The sequence below is a fragment of the Scleropages formosus genome, chromosome 6, assembly GCF_900964775.1.
Source record: "Scleropages formosus chromosome 6, fSclFor1.1, whole genome shotgun sequence".
NCBI classification, from domain to species: domain Eukaryota; kingdom Metazoa; phylum Chordata; class Actinopteri; order Osteoglossiformes; family Osteoglossidae; genus Scleropages; species Scleropages formosus.
The window spans coordinates 32532291-32556154 of NC_041811.1; the positions used below are offsets into that span (position 1 = coordinate 32532291).

Below are 23864 nucleotides of genomic sequence, written 5' to 3' on the forward strand. Positions count from 1 at the left end.
GTTCGAACAATGTATAAATTTGTATCTAACGCAGTACGAACTAGAGTTCGCTTATACACCTGTCAGTGCCTCGATGAGTCGATCGCAGAAATACACACGTTGCAAAATACAGTGCTCCCGTAGGAAACAAAGTAAATGGCTATATCAAAACAGAAGCAGCACCAGTGACCCGTGTGGATAAGTATTTATTTATACTGTACAAAATACAGGGGTCCAGTGTGAGGCATAAAAAGCCTGTTCTCCGCTCTTTGACCTCTGTACAGGAAGTGTCCTTCGGTCAGTCGGCTTTCTCCGTTAAGGAGCACTGGCATTCATCTTCTCCACGCAACTCTCCCAGAACGCCACCAGCCGGTTGTCCTTGTTGGCACAGAAGTCAGTGAAGTCACGCAGCAGGCGGTCAGCCAGCCGCTCGTCTCCCAGCACCCCTGTGCGCCACGCTTTGGTCAGCATTGTGTTGTAGGCCCAGTTGTAGCCCACCCGCTCTTCGGCACCAAACAAGCTTTGTGTGGCCGAGGTCGTGGAGTTCCTGCGTCTCCGCTGCTGCCCACTGGAGTACTTCCTTTTGGAGTAGGGCAGCTGGAGGAAGACTGTGCCTGACAGAGAGATGGCAGGGATTGATGTATGGATGGAAGAAGGGAGATTGTACAGTGAAAAGTTGAGGGGGAGGACAGTAGTTGGAGGGGTAAAAGAGAGAGCAACAAAGGAGGAATTGTTGGAGCCAAGAGAAAAAAAAATGGTAATGGTACATGGAGAAAAGAGCATTGGAAGGAATGATACAGGGAACAGAGTAAAAGAAGGAAGCAACAGAAGAGGAAAACGAGAGCTGTAAATACTGTATGCACCAACTCCTGATTTTAGGAATACAATGGAGGGGAATCACTTTTACAGCAGAGACATCCCTCAATTTATTCATGGGTTAGGTTCTGTAAAAGGAAAAAAAGGTCAGCTAAAGCTATAATAAATAAAAATTAAAAAAATATTGATAATACATGGAAGTACTTCAGTAACAATTTATCCAAAGCAGGGTCACAGCAGACTGGAGCCCATGGAGGTCAGAAGTTGCACAGGGTGCCAAGTCCACCACAGCGTAATTTGAAATGACTAAAAATATATCTCCTTCATAACCTCCTGTTTAATCCCAGTTTCTGACCAATTCATCTCAGTGCCTTCTCAGCTTCTGGCCTCTTCCCAACTTTCTTTATCTACACAATCAATATAACCTTAGTTTAAGGGTTCGATTCTGTAAAAATGTTGGACACACCTATAAAAAAATAAAAATATTACATAAAGACAACATTTTATGAAATCTGAGCTACAGTAAAGCTAGTTTTAAATGAATGGATAGAAATACCACTTCACCACCAACTCCAATGACAACTGCTGACCAATTCATCTCATTAACGCCTCATCTCATACACCTATTGTATTCTAGTGCGTTTTATTGACACATCATGGCTAAGAGTGGAGATGCTGGTTGCTTTTGCTCTACAACACACAAAAAGATAATAAATATGTGAAGAAAATATATTTTAAAACAAACTGGAAAATTCACATCATTGAAAAACTGTCACTTGAACATTTGTAACACAAGGAACCAGTTTACTGCAGTACTGCTGCTAACAGCTATGGCAGGTTTTCACTACAATCAGGGTTTCTTTGAGATATTAGCTCTGTGATACTAACAAGTGGCATTATAATAAGTCATTGAAATGTTGAAGTGAAATGTAGTGACTGCAGTGAAAACCTGCCATAGCTGTTAAAGCAGAATGGAGGAACATGCATACCTGTGACGTGGATGTACTGTGGCTTATTCTCTGATGGGAAGTTAAAAGCAGAGGCTGAGAACTTATCCTGGACAAAACCAAACCTGTGCCAGAGAGAAAGGGTGGTATAAGGACTGCAGTTTTCTGTACATTTACAAGCAAAGTCTGTAGCTATCGGGAAGATAAGTATCTGTCATGGCTTACCAGAACAACACATACAACTGCAGTTCTCCCCTAGGGCAAAAACTACATCTATCGTGATGAAAAGACACTGAATTAGCATCTACCTGTAAAGAATTGCCTCCTGGAAAAGCTGCATTCTGTCCCAGTAGGTTTCTGGTTCAAATCCTGTAAGTGTTACGGTTGATGAAAGGCAATGTGTCAAACACTGACACTGCAGCTAAAATAGTAATACCAAAATAAGACAACAATGGGACGTCAGTCTCTACCTTCAAACAGGTTGTCACTGCCTTCCCTCAGCAAGCAGTTGATATGCAGAGGGATGAAGAGCTGGGCACGCAAAGGGTCACCATACAGGTACGAAGGCAGGGCAAAGGGCACCTCTAGGGCAGGTACCAGCAGGAAGCCACAAGATGCTGCCTTCCTATGCCAGCCCTGTACCTACAGGTTGGGTAGACAAAGATTTTCTGCTACACTCCAAATACAGACATGCCCACCAGGCCTTTTAATTTGTTACTGCCCTGAAAAAGATTCCTAGTTCAGCTATAAAAGGTGTCATATGAATGGTCAACTCAAGAATCTGTGGACCCCGGTGTACATTTAGTATGACACATTACCACGAAGACAGTGTAACGCTACAAGCCAGTCAGAAGAGGATCAAAACCATGACAATACTGTAAAAATGACTAATGATTTCTGAGAGATGCATCTCACCATCTCGAAGAGGACCGCGGCTGTGGCTGCCATCCAGTGCAGCTTGATCTCGAAGGCTGCATTGAGGGAGAAGTTGCCATGGTAATAGCAGCTGCACCACTCCGTGCGATCACTGCGGTTGTTCACGTCCACGTCCAGCGTGACTGTCTTCTGTTCTGGTACGGTGGCAGCTGGGGCCATGGCCAGCAGCAGGGGGACAAAACGGCAGTGGGAAGGGGTGCGCGGAGGATGGGTATATTGGGAGATGGGCGCAAATCATTGGGGTGGGTTGGTAGTTTTCGATTAGTTCCTCAAATAAATTAGTACTTATTTACACAGCACACACATTTCACGATCTTGCTCAAACCTATCTTGCCGTCTTTCCCGTTTTACTCAGTCTTGCAAAAGAAAATTTCTTTTTCATACTGGACCCTATACATACAGTTCTTACAGACTCAAAGCCTGTAAGTGTGCATAATAATGGTAATAAAACAACTAAAACAGTAAGTAATGGTATAAAACGCAATAGAAACAGACCGTGTTTAACCCATGCCGGGGTTTACTACAGGTTTACTATGAGTCACAGAAACAGATCGCACCTTTTACCACTGAAAATAATAGTGTAAATCAGGGTTGTCAAACTCAGTACCTAGCAGGTCCCAGGATATGCTGTTCTTTCATAGGATCTAATTAATTAACCTATTTTTGTCTAAACTGTTCAACAGATCACAGAGGACTATCTATAAATTTGTGCTGAACTCATATTATGCCAAGCATGTGTTTTTAAAGCATTTTTCTAGCACATATAAATTATGGAGTTATTTTGACGAATCAGTGTTTACTTAACCATTCTTACCCCTTCAACAATGAAGCATGTGTATCTGTGTCACATAACTGAGAAGAGCACTTTTACCAAAGCACATAAAAACTGAATTAAGTACATTATCTTAAAAAATGAATCTGATCAATTTAAAAGTTAAGCTAATTTTTCTTCTTTTTGCAGGGTTCACAAAAGGAGCAAAGAGGCAAAAGGTAGCCATTAGAAAACTACTCTGTCAAAACCAACAAATTAATATTACTGTAAAACAGTGACTTTCCAAACCAACACTCAGATTAACATGACTTAAATATATGTTCAATGACCAATCCAGCAGGAAGGGGGGGGGGACATTTAAAGGTTCATGGAGAAAAACCAGCATATCCTACAACCCTTTGGTCTAGAGTTTCAAACCTCTGATGTAGGCAATAATAACCTAGTGTCAAAAACTTCAGAGCTGATTGAACCACAGTCAGAATAATTTGTCAGGTATCTGGGGACCAAAAACTTACCAATAGTACTCATTGGAGTTATACACAAATATTGGGGAGACACATTAGGTTTGATTGAACATAGGAGAACATGTCCCCTCTTGTTATACCTATGACTGACAGAAGGATTACACATACACCTAGGCAAAAATTAACACACAGACACAAACCAAGATAGAGATCCAGTACAAATCAGCCTTCAGAGCTAGTGATACTTGGATAAAAACCCAGGTAGAAGTGAATATTACCAAAGAGAGAGCCAGCCACACTGGTAGATCCAGTCTGCACCAAGGAGTCTCTTGGATTGGATTTCACTTGACCTGCAATCTCAGCCCTTCACTCAGAGATTGGATCACATTTAGAGAACTTGGAGCCTGGTCTTTTAGGTCTGGAACTGCCCATGTGTGGATCACATGAACGTGTTTTTTTCCAAAGGCGGCACACAAGTACAAAAAAAATGGCAAATAAATTTTAAGATGGCAGGAAAGAGGGACATTGACAATCACAGAACATTGTCATAATGTTGCTGATACCAGCAACATTACGAGGATGTTTTGTGTCAGCTGGAGGAACAGACAGCCCATACCACTACACTACAGTACAGTACCACAGCCACTACCATAGCATGCACTGAACACCAAAACAATCATTAGTGCTCTGATTTAAGGGTGCAGGTCAATGGGAGGAGCCATGCAGGGTGTCTAATTTGCAATCACAGAAATTACATTTTTTTGTGCATGACGGGAACATAATGCTCCACCACTACCATCTGACCCAATCATGAGCAGCAGCATGCAACCCAGTGAAGAGGGAAGGATGTCCCAGAGGGGAGACATCACACGAAGCCATGGATTTTATCATAGTAAACAAAGAACAGAAAGGTCTGAATATTGATGGAGGATTTCTACATTGCTGTCTTCACAAAAAAAGTTAGACATGCCAAACCTGAATATTGCAAAGCATGTGAGCTAATGAAACCTGCCAAAGCTTAAAAATGGATACGTATATTTGAGAGGGAAAAAAAGACTGGAAACTCATAAATGTGTAACTGAGCAGTTGTGAGAAGACACTGGCTGATACCGTCCCTGGCCATTTTTTAGGAATCTCTCATTCAAAGCCTTACCCTTATGCTGTTAAGCACAGTCTGACCATGCTGTGATTTAACACAGAGGAGGTGTGTGGGTGTGTTGCCATGTGCAGTCTATCATGATGCAATGCATGACTTGCATAAGCTGTGTGTTAAGGGTGTAGCTCGTAATGCGCTTAATGACTTGGTAGTAGGGCAGCAAAACGGCAGCAGGGACAGGCAAGCCATGGTCTGATAATTGCGCATTCGTCACCCAAGCTCTGTGTGTCATTAAATGCGCCATCATGTACTCTGTGCTGTGCATCACTTTGAAAAAACGCATCCGCCAAATGCCTGAATCTAAAGGTAAACTGTGTTCAATCTGATGGAGTAAAGATGAATTAGGCTGCACTTGGTCAGTGTTGAGCAGGTTTTGTTAAGGTACTCAGAATAAAGATACTTTAAAGTGGTCCACACAGGGTGGCGTTAAGTGTTTTGTGCAGGTTGTTAGGAGTAAGTTCATGTTTAGAAACTACTGAGCCAGTCATGAACAGGTTTAGTGAGTGAACTCATATGGATGCTTGTGATGTTAAAGCCCAGCTCCTTGTGACATCCCCTTCCTCTGGGCACCAGGCTATTGGGACACCACCAGGGTTGGAACGGTGGGTGGGCTGTGTATACCTAGCAGTGCGGCAGCCTGGCTGCGTCCCCCGAAGCTGCGGCTGAAGGAGCTGTGCCTACTTGCGTAGGAGGCGGGCCGGCTAGGCAGCCAGGGCAGCAGGAAGGCAGGCAGATCGCAGGGTCTCCGCTCTTCCAGCACCACAGCCACCTCAAACCACTTCCGTTGAAACAGAGTGAAGTCCTCTAGGGCAGCCGTTGACCAGCCTCCACCCGCTGCAGTGGGCAGCTGACTGGATGGGCCTAGGGAAAAGGATGAGGAAAGCAGGAAGAAGAGACTTGCTGAGGTAATTGTTGGGCAGTTCCAGCATTCTCATTTCCAGCAAAAGCAACATTAAGTGTAAGCATGTGTGAAATTTGCTGCTACTGGAAGTAGAAGCATGAGCACAACAGGAAGTGTAACAGAATGTGTCAGAGTGCAGGACAGGAAGTCTTGGCTGGAGTGAGACCGGAGGTACGACAGTGAGAGGAAGCGGTGTAGAAGTACTGATGTTTCTCACCACGGTCTGTGTCTCTGTCAGCTGTGATCCTGTAGAAGTAGAAGCCATAGACAAAGATGCGCATGGCCTCGCCTGATGCGTGAGCTATTTGACCCTCATCCAGCATCTTCTGCTCAGGGGACAACAGAAAATGATATCTAGAGTGAAGAAACTCGGGCAAATACACACATACGTAACAGACAACCCACCTGCATTATGTCTACAGCCATGCCTTGTGTGGCCACACCCTCCACATTATTGACCAGCCAATGGACAACCTCGGCGCTGATGAAACAGTGAGGTGGCAGACCCTTCTGCTCAGGTAGGAGTTGCACACCAGTCCTGCACAAAATACACGCAAGCAGAGGTATGCACAAAACATGGCAGATCCATGGAGAGTAAAACAATACACACATACGGATGATGGCATCTTTCTTTCACACACAATGACACGGATGCACACAAACAGCATGGCAATTTGGATCTCACGTGGGGTGCTTGATGGCCTCCAGGATATCCATCAACGTTGAGGAGGATGATAGACTTAAAACTCCCGTGCCAGACTGCCCACTGCAATAAAACACCAGACGTCACAGCAACACTCAGCACCAACTCACATCTGTTCCGGTCTATATATTTACACCATATGTTTACACTTTATAGGCCAGAATATGTGGACCAGTATTTGGTGAAACATGCCCTGGATTTCCAGGCTCCCTGACCTGACACTGTTCAAACTAGAATGCAACCCTCCCTGCCATACTATCTCACCTGGTCTCTGTGGTGGCACCTGAACTTGGTCCCACCTCCCCAAGAGCCTGTGCTGCAATGCTGCCAGCAAGATGGGCGGGACCCCCAGCAGCAATACGGTCCCCTGCCTGGAAGACCCCCTTGTCAGTTGTCCCACTGTCCAAAGCACTGGCCACTGCCTGGTCAACTGCCATCTACAACAGCCAGTCAGAAGATTTCAATTATAATGAATCTCATGTTGGCAAATATTAGCAACAAAAAATAAATATATACATCAGATACAAATCAAAAGCAAAATCATGTACGGCCATCAACCTACAACAGTGCACAGTCAAAACATTCTGACTCTACCTGAAGAACATGCAATGTTAACAGAAGATCATCCAATAAAAGAGTGAGCAGCAGACTACAAGAAGCTCCACTAATACAAAATAATTTTGTCTGCCACTCCTTTGAGTGACAGGAAGGTCGTGTGATGAGGTGTAAGATATTAGCTGCTACATTTAGCCACCTTCACACAAACATGCTAATAAGCAGCAGACACAATGCAAAGCGGAGGCAGGGCCGTGCGGTGAACACAATTGCAGCAGGGCAGCAAAGCAGGCGGCAGGAGCTGCAAATACCCCAGAGCAGAGGTACTGACCTGAGAGTGACAGATGTAGGAGGAGCGGGGACTACGAACAAAGTCCAAAAAGAAGGCCGAGTCCTGCAAGCTCAGAGAGGGAGGGAAAGAGAGAGAGAGACAGAGAGAGGGGAGAACAGGAGAAATATAGCAGAGGCCAATGAAATAAAAGGGAACATCATAAACACTGAGAAGTGCACAAGGAAGGAAGGAAGGAAGAGGGGAGAGCGGAAAGGTACAGATACCCTGGGTAGAATGACCGTGAATAATAGAGAAACAGATACCCCCACAGGCTACATTGCTTTAATAAAAGACAAAAAAACCACACACACGAACACTAAAAACAGTCTAAAATAACACATCCAGGCCAACATCCCTTACCTTCCGTGGGCTGTCTACATAGGTTGTTGCCATGGATACAGATGCAGAATCACTAAAGGGGACTGAGGCCTTGCCAGCGTGAAGTGTGGCCTGCTGCTCTTCCAAGCTCCTGGAAAGAAAGTCTGTCAGCACCACCATGCAAGACAATACACTTACCTGTCACCTTTTACATTACATTTACATTAACTAAGTTAAAAGAAGATAATGTAAATGGTGAGGGACTCTGTGTGTGTATACAATGTTAAGTTGACTACAATTATTTCCCCACTTACAGAGCTGGGTAATTTTATTGGAGCAATTTAACAAAATTACCTTGCTTAGGGTAGTACAGCCAGAGGTGGGATTCAAACCTGCAACCTTTGGGTCCAAAGGCAGTAACTCTAACCACCAGCTGTCCCCCAACTTTTGATTCCATTTGATCATTTGAGCTTTTGACTGATTTGCAAAGGGGGTACCATTACTAACTTCTGATTGGCATCCATCTCTAGCAGGGCGGACAGGGCCGAGGTACCCTTCTTGCCCATTGGGGGCGCTGTGGGCTCAAGGGGATAAGCGGAAAGGGGTCCCGTTACCTGAAGCCCCTTAATTGCAGCTCCTTTCTGTAAAGAAGGATATAATGTAAGCCAGGAACAGGAACTCAGACAATGAGAACTGGACTAAGGTTTTAGTGTAAAAACATGGTCACTATCTTCTGTTCAGACTCTCCCCGGTCCACTCTGCATACCCGGATGATGCGGTCTGAACGGTGCCGTCTGCGGATGCGGTTAAGGCCTTCCAGGAAGCGTATGAAGCCGTCCAGCAGAGCCCAGTCCCCTGCCCCAATAATGCCCTCGCGGCTCACCCCGGGCCCCTCCCCATACATATCCCAGCGGCCTTCCGCTTCTGCTGCTCGCCGAGTGCCCCCCGCTGGCAGCAGAAGGAATCGCGTGCGCCAGAACTTGAGCGAGTCAATCAGGCTGAAAAAATGGAGCAGAACAAGTGAAATGTATGCATTGCACTGCAAGAAAGGAAAAAAAAATCTGCACTACTGTTTGCATATATATTATATGCAAAGTTCTGGCAGAAATGTACAATTTCACATTTTTGCTCCATCGACCTAGTTTCAAGTTTATCAATAGGCGAGTAAGCTTGATTTTATCTATTGTTCATTTATATGTCTTGTAAGGAGACACAAATTTAGAGCCACTAAGGGAATAAAATAAACACTGATAGGACGTCTACTCAACGCAGGTTAAAAGAGGAGGCAGGCTGCCCCTGGAACGCCAGTACCTGAAGTCCTCAGAGCCAGCTGAGCAGATGTACTGGTCGAGATAGTTCCACTTGTACTCCTCAAGGCGCTCGTGGCTGAACTCTACCCAGCATGACATGAACTGGGCATCCAGGTTTGGGGGGCACAGGCTGTAGCTGTACTGGATCTGGGCCGACTCGTAGGGGTACCTGGCACACGTGACCGAGGCAACATGTGACAGGATAAGAGCAGGTTCTGACGGAATATAAGTTTACACTGTGGTCATTGTTTCTGTCAGTGTATCCGAGTGTCTCAATGGCAATTCCTAAATCAGGATGTCAGTCTTCCAGCCTGAGTGTCTATACACTGCGTTGGCCCATGTCGTACTGCATTTTTCCTCGCTGTTCTTGCGGTTGAGAGACAGCATATTTCAGTGACTGTCAGTGCACATCTCTGTGTCCTTCTGTGAGCCCATGTGGCTGCCTGTCTGAAAGCATTTCTGTCCTCATTCACATCATTGCCTGTGTGCCAGTAAGCGAGTCCATTAGTCAGTCAGTCAATGCAAGACTCACTTGGGCAGGTAGCGGGTGACAGTGATGATCTTGTCCTTCAGGCAGACCTTGTGGAACGTCCGGCCCATGCTGAGCCAATACACACTCTCTTCATCCTCTGGCCTCCGACGGGAAACCAGACCTGTGGATGGGAATGTGTGTATATATACACACACACACACACACACACACACACACACACACACACACACACACCACAATGAGGTTACAGGTCTCTGGCACAGTGACATTACAGTACTTTAGTTACATCTGAGATCACTGCATTGTTTACAATTTGTGTTTGTATACATGGCACACTACAATATTGCAGAATAGGATGAGTTGAAAGTGATGGTGGGAGCATGAGCACCTCTGGAGTAGAGAGGGCTGCTGCTGAGAGGCGGGACCATTGTGGGGGCAGGCTTCCTGACACTGGCTTGGACAATGATCTGGTAGCCTTGCATCAAACGTTGACTTATGAACTCTTCAAAAACCTGGGGGGCGGTCATGACTGGAGCATCATCATCCCGCCTAGGTTGAGGGATGGGGTTTGAAAAAAGAAATAAATCCACAGGACCAGAGGTCAATCCACCTGCACAACTGTGCTACGAGGGGGGGGAAAAAAAAAAAAAAAAAAAAACATGGATATTACATTGTTATGACTCTTGTTTTCCGCATTGGATTCCATCTAGGAAGCAAAATATGCTGGTCCAGCTGTTTCTTTACCCTACAGAATCAGATCAAACCCTAACCTACAGTTGACTGCTTTATCTATTTCCACCATGATTCTGAATTCAGTCATATCCATTACTTTATTGCTCCCAAGAAAACCAGGGAGCAGAGGGCAGCACTGGCACATGGTCTTTCCATTTACACTCCTCCAACACCATTTCCTTACACATTGCAAGTGAACTGTTATCATGTGGCTGGACTAAGTGCCAACTGGAGGACTGACACACACCTCAGGGCTTGCAGTCAGTAACGTGTAGTTCACTGATATAATTCTTAAGGCTCCACACAATAAACATTCTAAGTCGCTTGAGAGAAAAGCAACAGCTAAATAAACAAACAAACAAACAAACATCTGAGAGGCGTTCTCTACTAACCTTTCCAGCTTTCCTAAATGAAGAAAGCCAGTTTTTTCACTACTAGATCTCCTAGTCACAACTGGACTTTGAAACATCTCAGATCACATTAATTCATTTAGCTGACACTTTTTGCCAAAGAAACTTACAATGGCAAGGTTACAATTATTTACCCATTTACATACAGCTGGGTAATTTACTGGAGCAATTTTATGCTAAGTACCTTGTTCAAGTGTACTACAGCTGAAGATGGGAATCGAATCTGTGAGCTTTGGGTCCAAAGAAAGTAGCTATAACCACTACGATACCAGCTATCTCCTTAGGGACCATGTGTTTGCTCTCCATGTCCCTTACAGACTATTTGCTTTCACTACACTTTATAAGTTGATATTCTTCACTGGAAACTGACAAATTTCCTTTTTTCCCTCCCAACACCCTGGTGTTTTTAAAAAAAAAAAAAGGGGGGGGGGGGGCAAAACCATCAGCACCTGTCCATGTCAGTGTGGGGCAGCAGGTCATAGCAGCCCTCTGTGTAGTCATTTTGCAACGCCTGCCGGTCAGGGAAGTAGTCGGTGGTGAGGGGCAGGCAAGCTGGTGTGGTCAGCGACTTCCAGTCCACCCCCACCGTGCAGCAGAAGCTGGGCACTGTTGGGGGTGCAGATAGCAGCAGGGCTTCATGGTGAACCCCCCCACCTCCCATGCACGCAGACACACGTACACACACAAAAACACACCGAACCCATGAAGAAGTAGGTAGGATAGACGAATAAATAAACAGGGGTGCGACACAGAGGGAACAGGGCAGGTAACAAAAGACAAGTGGGGTCAGATCATACAAGGAAGGAGGAGGAAAAGAACAAAGGACGTGATGGGAAAGGTTTGCATGGATGTATGATTTGGAAGAGTGAATGTGAGACGGAGAGTTATAAGTGAAGCCAACCGTGTCGAGATGAAAAGGAAGGGTGTGATCAGCACGACAATTGGGGGGGCGGGGGGGGGAGTCACGCAAGAGACAAGCAAACAGAAATGGACAAACAGAGAGAAGAAGAGAGAGGGAAAAAGAAACAAGGTAGTGTGTTACTTTCATTGTCTTCATTGGTCCAGATGGCAGTGATCGCATTGAGAGTGTGCAGTTCAGATTGACACATGCAAGTAATTATGTCAATTATCATTCACTTTGTGGGGACCATTGTGGTGCAGTGTGCGAAAAAGGTGGCAGCCAGCGTGCAAGCACATGTCCATGCGTGCGCACACACACACACACACACACACACACACACACACACACACACACACACACACACACAGCAGGATACGGTCTTTCGAAGCAGCCTGTTACGGTGGTCACAAAGAAGCCAGAAGCACAAACCCCAAAAAAGGCCTGTAGTTGTCCCTCCACCAGTGGGAGGAGAATCAGAGGGAATGTAAAAATTAAAGAATGAGTAACTAACAATGAGAGAGGGGGAAAGAAAGAAAGGGAAGAGGGAGAGATACAGATGAAAGTAGAGGGGTTCATTCTAAGAGTTCTGTCTTTATTAACAGACAAGCCTCAGGTGATCAGCGCAAAGCCCAAAATAATGGCAAAAAGAAGACTGCCAATAACCATAGTGAGTCCTCATCCCCAGGTGAGAACCAAGGATGCCTCTCCAGTTGAGTCAGACTAGACTCCCTATGCCTCGACTACAGCAGCCTTATGACATAGAACTGAAATAGAGTGCTGTTATACGTTATACTCCTTTCCAGGTGGTTCCTTCTTCCCTCACCTAACCTCACTAACCCTTTGTACTGACATTAGCAGTGTGGTCTTATTTGGGGATGGAATTTAAAACTGTCCATGAAATGCAATTTATTCCATCTTGGTTAAAATGTTCACTGGTCAGGTATCTCAGTCTAACCTAAGTACAGCTATGCCACCCAAGCACAAGCAGACTAAGGGCTTCTCCAGTCAACAGCCTCACCAGTCTCACCACATGCGACCTTGACACCTTTCAGCAGAAAGTTGAAGACACATGAAGATCTACAGGACAATAATTCAGAACATTTTGTCATCAATCAAGACAACATCGTCAGTGCATAGAAAGTAAAGAGGAGGGGATGTGGGAGGAACGTCTTTATATAGGCTACCGGGTCACCCTGATAGGTGGGCAGCTGTGACTGGCCAATCAATTTGACACTGACCTCGAACTTTCGCTGCTGATATTTTTGGATGTGTTGAACCTATTTGCTTCAGCTTAGGCTCTCTTTGCTGCAAGAGATCCTTACCTCTCACCAGCTCTCCGACAGCATCCAAATCCACATGCCGGATTTCATCACAACCCATAGAAACAAACTCCTCCCCTCCTTTTCCTTGTTACACACCAATAATGTTACCTCAACTGGTAACAAAATGGTCACACAAGAAAAGCCAACTCACCAAATAAACTCATCCTTCTGAGTTACCAATAGTCTTAGCACTAATGTCATTTTAAATATCTTAAGTCTTCAACTTTTTGCAAACGATGGCACACACCCAGGTAAACAAAGGCACGAAAAGAAACAATGCAGGTTCTTGACTTGGCAAGCTCCGGGACCAAGCCACGATCATGCACACACATCCAATATCTTTTACAAAACAGACCTAACTGAGGGCTTTAAGCTCCCTTTTAAGTGAAGTTTAACAGAGAATAAACTTTGGTCTCTTATGATATACAGTACGATTGCTTGCATACTGTAAGCATTATGACATTATAACAATATGTCTGGAGGTATTGTACATGTGCACAGTTTTCTGTAATTTTACTCTGACAGCAGGACCTCCAACTCACTTGGTTCAGGACAGTTAGAAGAGGAGTCTTCAAATGATGAGCCGCGGTTGATAGGAGTTTCTGCACAAATATTCTCATCATGATCATCATCAGAACCATCAGCAACAATGTGAAATTGGTACTAACACATATGATTATAATACAAAAATATGACCTGGTAACACTCCATCGGTAGTAACATTTGTCACTGCTGACCAGTTTAAATTTGGGTGACTGGTAAAAAAAACTAGTTATTATCCATGAAACTGGAAAATTCATGAGCTTACGGTGCATGAGGAGTTGCTTTAAAATGCATCCGGTACCTGTGCTGTTGCTGCTGGCGGGACTTCCTGTGAGGTCATCTGTGCCCACACCTGTATAGAATCCGCTCTCTCCCACCAGGCGAGTTGCCGTCCTCCTGAACAGACCCACACGTGGGTGGTGATACAACTACATTTACAGCCAAGCTGCAATGTACTTACAACCTGGTGATAGTGGGGTCCAAGTGGGAATTTCTATCCATGTGGCTAACCTGCCAGTAGCCTCATGATAGGCAAGCTCCAACAGCTCTGCAGAGGTATGGGCAGGGTCCCTTTGCTCACTCCCCTGTAGCTCAGCCATGTTCTGCCGTGTCTGGTGATGGATCTGGATGGGCTCTCCAGATGGGCCTGGAATTGGTTCAAACCAATATTTAGATTCGTGTGTGTGTGTGTGTGTGTGTGTCCGTCCCAGCGTGTATTAATGTTTACGTAGAGTCCATATACGCAAGCATATTTACACATCAGTGTTCAGGTTCATGCTCACCCACCAATTGGAAAGGTGTGCATCCATCGACGGCGGTTGGACGTGAGCTTCATGGGCATGCGGGAGGGGGCAAATGGGTTGATTAGTGCCCTCTGTGGAGTGTAGCCACCAGGACGCACGTGCAATGTGGACTCGGCGCTGCCCACAGTGAAGCGTCCAGGCGCACTCAAGTCCCGCTGGGAATCCATCATCTTCTCCAGCAGCTCTGTGTGAAAAGGAGGGATGGCTCTTGCTACTTTACCACACTACATTTCCACTGCCGAGAGTCCTCTACCCACCAGTACGCTGAAATGTTTCAAGCTTCCTTTACACTCCTTTTCTCCATCAGAGTTAGAAACCTTGATAACCTACCCCACACTTCCATGCACTTCGGCTGCTTTATGCTTGTATACACTGTAGTGTACAGCCACTGAATAATTGCATTTGATCACATGAAGTTATGCAGTTATACCTTGTTGTACATAGGCTATAACATTCAACCTTTGACAACATTAAACACAGTTATTCTTCAGGTACAGTACCTCTGGTGCTGGTGTAACCCAGCGAGCTGCTGACCTCATACTGGGCCAGGGGCAGGCGGGGGATCAGCAGTATGTTGGAGACACGTCCCAGACTATCATCAGAGGCCAGGCTCCGCTGCTCCTCTGGGCCAGCAGGAGCCCGTGCAGGTGGGGACCCCCCGCCTCCCCCACTTACATCCATCGAGCCCCAACTCTTCCGCACACTAGCTTCCCTCTCCCGCACCGCTCTGAGAAAGGGGAATGGGGGTTTAGAGCCAGTTTAACTTTGCTCACACTTGCTGAAGTACTGGCAACAGTGATACATTGACTAAATAATGCACAATGCTGATGTGCAAAAGAGCTGCTGTAGCAGTTAGAGAGAAGTGTGGAATTAGTGCCAGTGCAGTGTGTGGTGCAGATCTGCATTCATTATAGATGTGCACGAGTTCCCCAATCAGTACCGTAAGTTGGTGCTCCTTTGGGTTCGGCTTGGCCCAGGCAGCCTGAACACTTGGGCATCATATGCATCGTAGTCCACCTGGATAGGTAAACTGTTCTCAGAGTCCTTTGGTGTTCCCAGACCTCAGAGGGGACAGATTGGTTTGTAAGGCAGTACCTCTCCGCCAAAGATTGATTTTACATTTCAACAGAAATTTTATTCATTGCAGGACTAGAAAGGATTTTAGAAAAAGTGATTTCTTAAACATTTGACAGAAAGATTTCTTAAACAAAAGAACTGAATTTTATAAATGTAGCAACTACAAAATGTAAAACCACTGTTCTTACTGTGGTCTTTGCTGCTCCGCATTTTTTCATTCTGCACCTGTGAGGGACATAATGAAAAAAAACCAAATCAGCAGTGAGGCCAGTGAAGCAATTCAGGCTGCATGTCTTTGCGGAACAGTGCCCCCCCAACCGAACCTCTCACCTTGCGGCCTGCCAGTTTGATACGTGGTGTGAAGCAGTTGCAGGAGCTCTGGCTTTTGGATGTATAAAAGCTGTAATCCCAGATTAAGCAGGAAAGGAAGAAGGAAAAATGTGAACACTAAGAATCCTGGTGTAAAGAGACCTTTTCCCCATCACTTGCCTTAACCCACTAAACCAGCTGTCTCTACCTTGCTTTCATTAAATTTGAAAATAATACCCATTAACATCACCCAACTTCTTTCCCAGAAACCTTTCTGACCCTTCCTACAACCCTTTTTGAGTCTGCCTGTCTCGCTTTCAGTTTCTTCAGTCATTCCTCCTCAGGAATCACCTGGACCCTACCTGTGGTTGATCCAGTGGGGTAAGTTGTAGTCATCCCCTAGTCTGGAGTCTCCCGGCACAGTGCGGTTGTGAAGCTGGGGAACAACAGTCACTATTCAAACAAAACAGGTACGGAAGCAAGGCCAAGTATGGACTGGGGTCTGGACAGCTCTTGTAGGGGTTACACAATCAGCCTATAAAGGAGTGTGGGAAGTGTTATTCTGTGACTCAAAGGAACCTCAAGATGGGCAGTGGCAGTCACAGCTATACAATCACAACCTTTATACAAAAATGAAAGGAAAATCTAATTCAGTGGGAAGGATAAGCTTCTATTTCCACATGCGGCTAGGTCTGCCTTGAAGCTACCACACCAATCCCTTGTATGGGCAGGGAGATAAGCTACTCTTCAGGAGACAAGAGAAGGTCTTTAGAGTGACATGAGTAAGGGAAGGGCTACAGTATGGGGACCGGAAAGATACGAGGGTTGCTGGGGCAGTGAGCTGAGGCCAGGTGAGAAGTGGAGTGTGTTGGCAGAGGCCTGGGCCCAGCATGGTGGTGGACTCAGCAGCACCAGTAAGACCTGCTTTGGGCAGTGTTCAACTGCAGAGGTATGATAAGGCCCAGGCAAAGGAGAAGCAAAAGCTGATTCAGGAGGTGTCCTCAGCAAATAGTGAAGGAATAGATGGCTGGGATGGTAGGGATGCAGCAGCAGGAAGCATGCTTAAGGTGGGAACAGGCACTGCAAAGTCTCATGGGAAGGGCCTCTTGATTCAGACAGTCAGTGACATGCTTTTAAGTCCATCTAAAACTACTCAGCAGAGAAAAAGTTGATTCTCCATTATGCCCAAAGAGAAGGATATCTGAGAACCTCCTGGGCAGCTGGACAAAAGCCGTAAGTGAGGGCTGCTATTATTGGCGACATAACCAATTGCTCAGCGCTGTGGCAGTCTATCAGTCCACAAGGTAAGCTATATCATTTGTTAGGGAGGGTGGGAGAAATGGAACTGATAACCAGAATCACTTCTGGGCATCGTATGACTTCATATGATGCTTTCTATGAGATTACATCACTTTGGAGAAAAGTGTCTTCTAAATTAATAAATATGTAAATGTATGACAGCACAAGATCACCTGTTGATGGCTGATTTAGGAAGGCAACACAGAAACATCTTGAATGCTGGAGATTACAATGCTGTCTGAACCATCCAGACAGGGTGTTTTGTTGGAGTTTAAAGTTCCACGGGAGGAAAACATGGAGGCCAATGAGAGGAAGAGGATGAAGTACGAGGAGCCGGAGGGCAAGATGTGAACCTATCAAAGATTCTTTCAGGAAAGCTGGCTGGATATCTGCAGCCAAGTCAACCTCACCTTGAAAAGAGGGACAGCATGGAGAGGCTGCTCCCCCATACACACCAGGTCAACACCAATGCCTGCAGGTGCAGACAGACATGGTTAAAGTAAAATACACACCAAAGTGATCTTCGGTCTGTTTCAACGTGCTTTGTGCGTCAGCCATACCATTGTCGATCATGCGTTGCTTGGTGAGGATCATGAGCAGACGGTCCACCTCAAACACACCCACTCCTGGGGTGATGACCACTGTCATCTGGCCCGTACGGTCAAAATTGCGGTTGATGTAGTGCTTGTCAAATACTGCGACAGAAGCAGTGATTTATGAAGAACACACCTTTCACCTACTGACCCAGAACCAATGTCAGCATCGGTGAAAGAACAGTCTGGTCAATGCAGAACTACTGCAGATTAATTCAGCAAACGATCTGCTGGTGTGTATGTGCACACACTTACCGTTAAATGACAGGTTGATGGCCTCTAGATAGTTTCCCTGAACTGCAGTGGAGTTGTATCCACTAGGAAATCCATCTGTAATCAAGGATGACACAAAGACCCAATGCATTAACATTTAAAGCAAATCTCAAACAACTCTTCATTTTCAGTGCTTGTCCATTTAAATTTTTCTCACAAAATTTCAAAACCATACAAATTAGGGAAAAAATCTGTCTCCTACAGTTAACCAGCAGATACCCAGCATGAGCTGTGATTCATACTGTCTACAGGCAAAAAAAGAGACCGGAGTGACTCAGATACACAACTCCCACAAACTGAGAGCCAAGTCCACTTGTCTCCCACATGTACTCCACTTTCTCTGTTGATAAAATATAACAAAACCGTGTGGTTTCTGCACACCTGTTCCTTTTAAACGGACAAGCACAGGATACTGGATGAAGAGCTTCTTGATGGTGATCAGCAGGGATGTCCACTCCTCTCGTCTCTCATTCTGTGCCACCACCCTGTGTGAAAAACATAGAAGTAACTGGGCCAGATGAGCAATTCAGTTTCATTTTCAGGTTCTGCCATGATGAAATACCAGCTAAGTGTATGCTGCATGTATTAATGTGTGTGTGTGTATGTGTGTCTGCCTGTGAGAGAATTCGTCTGCCAATTTGCAGTTTAACCCCCATTTAACAGATCTTGTATTTCTGTATGTATGCCAAAAATGTCAGGAGAAATTCTGAAAAAATCTGCATCACTTCCAAATACCTAATAAATAACACAGATATTCAAAAAAAAATAAATACATTTAAAAAAAATTCACTCAGTTAAGAGAAACATACACAATCACTTTCTGCTGCACACAGAACCACATCATAAGTGCATACAAACAGAAAAAAAGAAAGAACAACCTGTAAAAATCCTCATAGAAACGGCCCTCGTGATCTTGCCTGATAGAACCTCTAAGGATTTCTGGAAAGTCATCTGAAATATTAAAAATAAATACATAAACACACACACACACACACATTTTCCAAACCGCTTGTCCCATACGGGATCGCGGGGAGCCGGAGCCTAACCCAGCAACTCAGGGCGTAAGGCTGGAGGGGGAGGGGACACACCCAGGACGGGACGCCAGTCCGTCGCAAGGCACCCCAAGCGGGACTCGAACCCCAGACCCACCAGAGAGCAGGACCCGGTCCAACGCACTGCGCCACCACGCCCGCTAAATACATAAACTTTACTACACATTGAGTAAATTGGGGTAAAAAGACAACCCTACAAAGGACCATAACAGAAACTGGAACGTTTAGTTCCAGTATTCCAGTATTCCGTTGCTGTTAGTAAAGCGTACCAATGGTTTTGGCATTGTAGAACGTGCGGGAGAAAAGCACCACCGTCACCTCATGGCTACAGTTCTTCTCCTGAAAGCCACAAAAACATAGTTAAACCAAGCTGGCCATTAAGAGAAAGAGTAAAGTACTGTACTGCTTTTTGTGTATTCCTGCACGGGGTGCAGTCATGCATACACGAACACACGCTTTTCACAGTGCTCCTGCTTCCATGTAGCTCACCCACCTTCCATTTGGCAAAGAGGTCTGACAGGAAACCGTTGACTGCCTTCTCGAAGTACAAGTCACCTGAAACCATACAGATACCCATTTCGTCACCAGAGACGTTTCTTTTCGGTTCTATTACGCCAGTCATCCAGAGTCATGTTACTGTGTCATAGATAAGAAAGTCCCACATGTGACAGGTCCAAAATGAGCTCTTACCATAGATATCAAAGTCCCACATTTCACAGCTCATTTGAATAAAGATGTACACCATTGCTGAGGCAGAGCGAAATACCACCTGCGTGTGAGCAACAGCAAAGATTTCAAGTCAACAAAAGGTATAACCGCACTTGACGTGGCTACGTTTATGTGGAGAGGAACGTACCCTGGTGTCTTCACTGATATACCCACAGGTTACCTTCTCTCCTTTTACCCACAATTCAGTAGCTTGTGCTCTGATGATAAAAAGTGAGCAGTTGGCAAGGAAAAGTGAACATTGACATAAATACACACATTACTTTGTTTAAACACACAAAAGCAGACAACTAGAAGTAGTACCTGATTCCAGCAAACTCTACTTTCTGAGTTACATAGGCACATGTGCCCACCTAGCAGAGCCAAGAGAAAGTGGAACAGTCTGAGATCTCTGAACATAACAAAATTAAAAATATTTTTAGAAAAAACAGAGCAAACAAACATGGTAGACAGAATGTAATCATGGGAAAGTACACACAAAAACATGAACACGCATGTACACACTGCCTCACCAGACTCTTCTTCAGTCTCCACATGTCTCCTCTTCCAATGTACTGATCTTTGAAGGTGAGCTCCACAAGGTCCAGAGTAACATCCTGGTATAGAGACACACAACTTATAAGATCATTTATTACACTGCCTTGTAGGGTGCATGTCTGGTTGGACATGCTGGGGCGCCTCACCTTAGGATCTACGATGTTAACATAAACATCCTGATAGGCTCGCAGCTTGAACGCTTGAGCAACAGTCTGATCCACACTTATCGTCTCTGAAAAGCATACGACACGCCACCAAACTTATTACAACCTGGGGACTCAGACAACTCATTGGTCACAGATTTTCACTGGTTTCATGGGAGCACAGGTACAAGTAAGGTTTACCTTTCTGAAGGTCTTCTTTCAGGCTCCTTACCTGCAGAAGGAGGGGACTGCAACAGAGAAAGAATCTTAATTGGCCCCGAATATAAAAATCAATACAGCTAATGCCTGCTTTCCTTTTTATGCATGCACAATAATCACCTGTATTCATCATTTGGGTGCGCAATTTCAACAATGTCACCAATGGATACTTGAGGGAAAACTTTGGGGTTCACCATCAGCTCGTCATCTGGAAAACAGAGACAGATCAATGAGGGTCCATTCAGCAACAGAGGAACAATCACTGGAGACACTGACTTCTATAAAGCAGCCATGAGTAAACAACTCGGGTTCGACCGGTGATACAATTAAGCGGTCGCACCCCAAGTTGTGCTCTGACAAATTTGCTGCAATAAGCTTAAACCATTTGTAACCATTTTATTGTCTTTAATTATATATATTTAAATAGTTATATTATACTGAGGGGGGCGTGGTGGTGCAGTGGGTTGGACCAGGTCCTGCTCTCCAGTGGGTCTGGGGTTTGAGTCCCGCTGGGGGTGCCTTGTGACGAACTGGCATCCCGTCCTGGGTGTGTCCCCTCCCCCTCCAGCCTTACGCCTTAAGTTGCCGGGTTAGGCTCCGGCTCCCCGCGACCCCGTATGGGACAAGCGGTTCAGAAAGTGTGTGTGTGTATACTGGTACGGTATATTATTATATCATAGTATAGTATTATATAACAGACAGAGAGTCAGTCAGTCTGACAGAGTGAGTGTGTTCAACTGTTGTATGAATGAGTGACCCAGTGTAAGTAGTGTATCTAGCAGTGTAAGTTACCTTGGTGAATAAGTTGTGTGGGCTGATGACACTACATAGAGTTCATTGGAAGTCGCTTTGGAGAAAAGCATCTACTAAGTAAATAAATGTACATGTACCTTGATAAAAGGCACTACAGCAGGAGGTGGGAATCAAATCTGCGACCTTTGGGTCCGAAGACAGTAGCTTTAACCAAAATGCTACCGGCAGCTGTCCCCGTATGTGGCAAGGCTTTCCCAAACTTGACATTTAACTGAATGAAAGAATGCACGTACCACTCCCCCCAAAGCCTTTCTTGTGGAGCACTAGTTTGTACGTTCTGTTAGTCTTCATGCTGACGACTGGCCGTGTTGCTGCGGCTGCAGACACCATCACGCGAGGCTGCGATGCTCCACTCTCCTTTGTTTTCACCACCATGGAAGAGAGAATAAAATGCAGACAGATCATAAAATCACGCAGGGAATTAACAAACAACATCAACAGCACCCAATTTGTCACATTCCCAGAACACAGTCTTCAATTAAAGAAATATAAAATGATCAATACGTCTTGAGTAGTGGAAAGCATCTGTACTTCTTTTATGATTCATTATCCCAAATAACTCCCAGGAAACAGGGGAAGGTGCAGCTACTACTGAGTAAAAAACTGTACCTACTACTCACACGAGTTTTCCACCATTGTGAGACAAGAGGAAAACTCTGCACCACGAAACTCTTTCCTTCAACAATATGTAAATGTACAAACATTACCCTGCCCGTGGCAGTGCAAGAAAACCTCCTGAAATACCCACTGAAGAGCAGTTAACCAGCCAGGCTGGACAGCGGATACCAAGTTCCGCCATTTTTTTTTGTACACAAAAAGATGGGCGCAAAGACACCTGGGAAATCGAGTTTTCCTGACAGCTTTACATGCCATGGCGCATCAAGTTTGAATTAAATTCTAATGTTATTTATTTATGTCCAAACGGGCTTAACATAAACTGACAACACTATAGGTAAATATAATTGTCGCGTTTACCTAACAAACACACAAATCGTCCATTTATTGCAAAAGTTTTACTACCGTGCGTTTTCTGAGACGAAAACGTCACTCAATAGCAGATATAATCCCTAATTATAGTCACTGACTCCATAGTTTTTACTGCTGGAGTACATTCTAGATTCATTTTACCAAATTTTGCAGTGTTGCTATTTCACAGCGTTTATGTAAACAGGCATCTGAACGGCCGTTGCAATCCTATTGGTCAGACAGAGTCTCTACGGGAAGCCAAAAGGCTCAAAACGCTCCGATGCACATTTTGATGGTTCCCTTTAAGCAAACACAACAGAATAAATTGTTATAAGGAAAAGTGAGTGATGGAGATGTTTCAAAACTACAGTACTTAAAAGACTCAATTTTATGAAGCACATATACACATTAACACATATAGATATTAATGACAGTAAAAAGAAGAAGTCTTTGTAGAATACTGCGCTAAAGATGCTTCACGGTAAAATCCAAAAGGACAAAACTGCACATAATATAATATAAAATCAACAAAATTACAGAAACAGCAGCAAATACCCAAATAAAAACAAAACAAAACAAGAAACAAATTGAAGCTCTACATTAACTGAGTACCAGGTAATTACACATATTTTAAGAATAATATATAACACATACTGAAAACAAACCTCAAACAGCATCATGAAAATGGATTTTCCCCTAGACTAGGAGTTCTTAAATGTTTGTCACCTTGAAACCCTAATTTCACAGGCTCAGTTTGTGTAAATTGTTCAGTTGTACTGATGTGGAATAGACCTCTAAACCTTTGCATGAATTACATAGAGTTTCAGGTAGGAGCCTGGGCCACATGCCATGAGCCAGACTGACATCTGCTCCTCAGGGGGGGAAACAAGCACCAGGTGTGGCCATTTAAACCTCTGTGGGGGTCTGTATTAAAAGAAGGAACTGAAAAAAATAAAGGTTTGCGAGATTTTGAAGTTGTAGGTTTTGTGTCTTTCTGTTTGGGTTATTGTCACCTTGTAGGACTCTTTGCGGGTTCTCTCAATGCCTGCGCTCATAGGTCCTTTTCTTTGTCTTTGCTTATTGATAAAGATGATTTGTTTTTCTTTTTGTGCTGCGGGGTGGGAGTTCTAGCTGTTGATCTCTTTAACAAAGAAAAAGAAAGAAAGAAAGTACATTAAGATATCTCAGACAGTGAAGCGCTGTGATTTCTGTAGATGAGAGGGTCACAATCATACCAAGGTTATTCAGTGGCTGAGTTTTTCTGGGATAAACTTTTGAAAGCTCTCTGTAGAGCAGCAGAGTATATGTGCTTTTTACAGGTTGTTTAATATGGTAATTTGCTTTATATCTTTCTGGTATCTTTTTCCAAGGTGACTTTTATGCTTTTCCGTTTATATCAGTAGGGTATTTCAGTGCGTTACACACCAGCGTCTGGCTGAATTCTATAACATCCATCTCATTTTTT

General features: G+C 44.6%; 1 protein-coding gene across 12 annotated transcripts; it reads right to left on the reverse strand.

The window, feature by feature from the left end:
• Positions 1 to 174: 174 nt before the first annotated feature.
• On the reverse strand, positions 175 to 22624 carry depdc5 (DEP domain containing 5, GATOR1 subcomplex subunit). 12 transcript variants are annotated; one of them, XM_018754017.2, is made up of 43 exons: positions 22562 to 22624; positions 21667 to 21790; positions 20741 to 20828; positions 20603 to 20649; positions 20405 to 20490; positions 20234 to 20317; positions 20025 to 20074; positions 19852 to 19921; positions 19686 to 19764; positions 19489 to 19550; positions 19265 to 19334; positions 18822 to 18894; positions 18325 to 18428; positions 17926 to 18000; positions 17638 to 17772; positions 17488 to 17549; positions 16141 to 16214; positions 15800 to 15869; positions 15658 to 15694; positions 15333 to 15453; positions 14893 to 15119; positions 14376 to 14576; positions 14100 to 14235; positions 13891 to 13985; positions 13589 to 13648; positions 11273 to 11477; positions 10070 to 10230; positions 9721 to 9841; positions 9190 to 9357; positions 8645 to 8876; positions 8386 to 8519; positions 7921 to 8029; positions 7561 to 7623; positions 6939 to 7111; positions 6657 to 6737; positions 6377 to 6509; positions 6189 to 6297; positions 5692 to 5931; positions 2658 to 2827; positions 2213 to 2384; positions 2051 to 2111; positions 1785 to 1867; positions 175 to 593 (listed from the first exon to the last, which is right to left on the reverse strand). In XM_018754017.2, exons 2-43 carry the CDS (start codon positions 21761 to 21763, stop codon positions 295 to 297), a joined length of 4917 nt encoding a protein of 1638 aa, XP_018609533.1. In that variant the 5' UTR covers positions 21764 to 21790; positions 22562 to 22624; the 3' UTR covers positions 175 to 294. The 12 variants fall into 12 exon arrangements, 11 of the variants coding, with proteins under 11 accessions (XP_018609533.1, XP_018609556.1, XP_018609548.1 ...); XM_018754040.2 differs by lacking the exon at positions 22562 to 22624 and adding an exon at positions 22454 to 22542; XM_018754032.2 differs by lacking the exon at positions 22562 to 22624 and adding an exon at positions 22409 to 22536.
• Positions 22625 to 23864: the final 1240 nt, after the last annotated feature.

Bases quoted from the DNA above. Each gene is read 5' to 3' on its own strand.
- depdc5 (XM_018753984.2), bottom strand. From the start codon at position 22,137: ATGTTTGTACATTTACATATTGTTGAAGGAAAGAGTTTCGTGGTGCAG. The intron at 18,895-19,264 runs GTACGCTTTACT...TTAATATTTCAG, and splicing joins CTACAATGCCAAAACCATTG to ATGACTTTCCAGAAATCCTT. The intron at 2,828-5,691 runs GTATACACAGCC...CCATGGCCCCAG, and splicing joins CCAGGCTGCCGCACTGCTAG to CTGCCACCGTACCAGAACAG.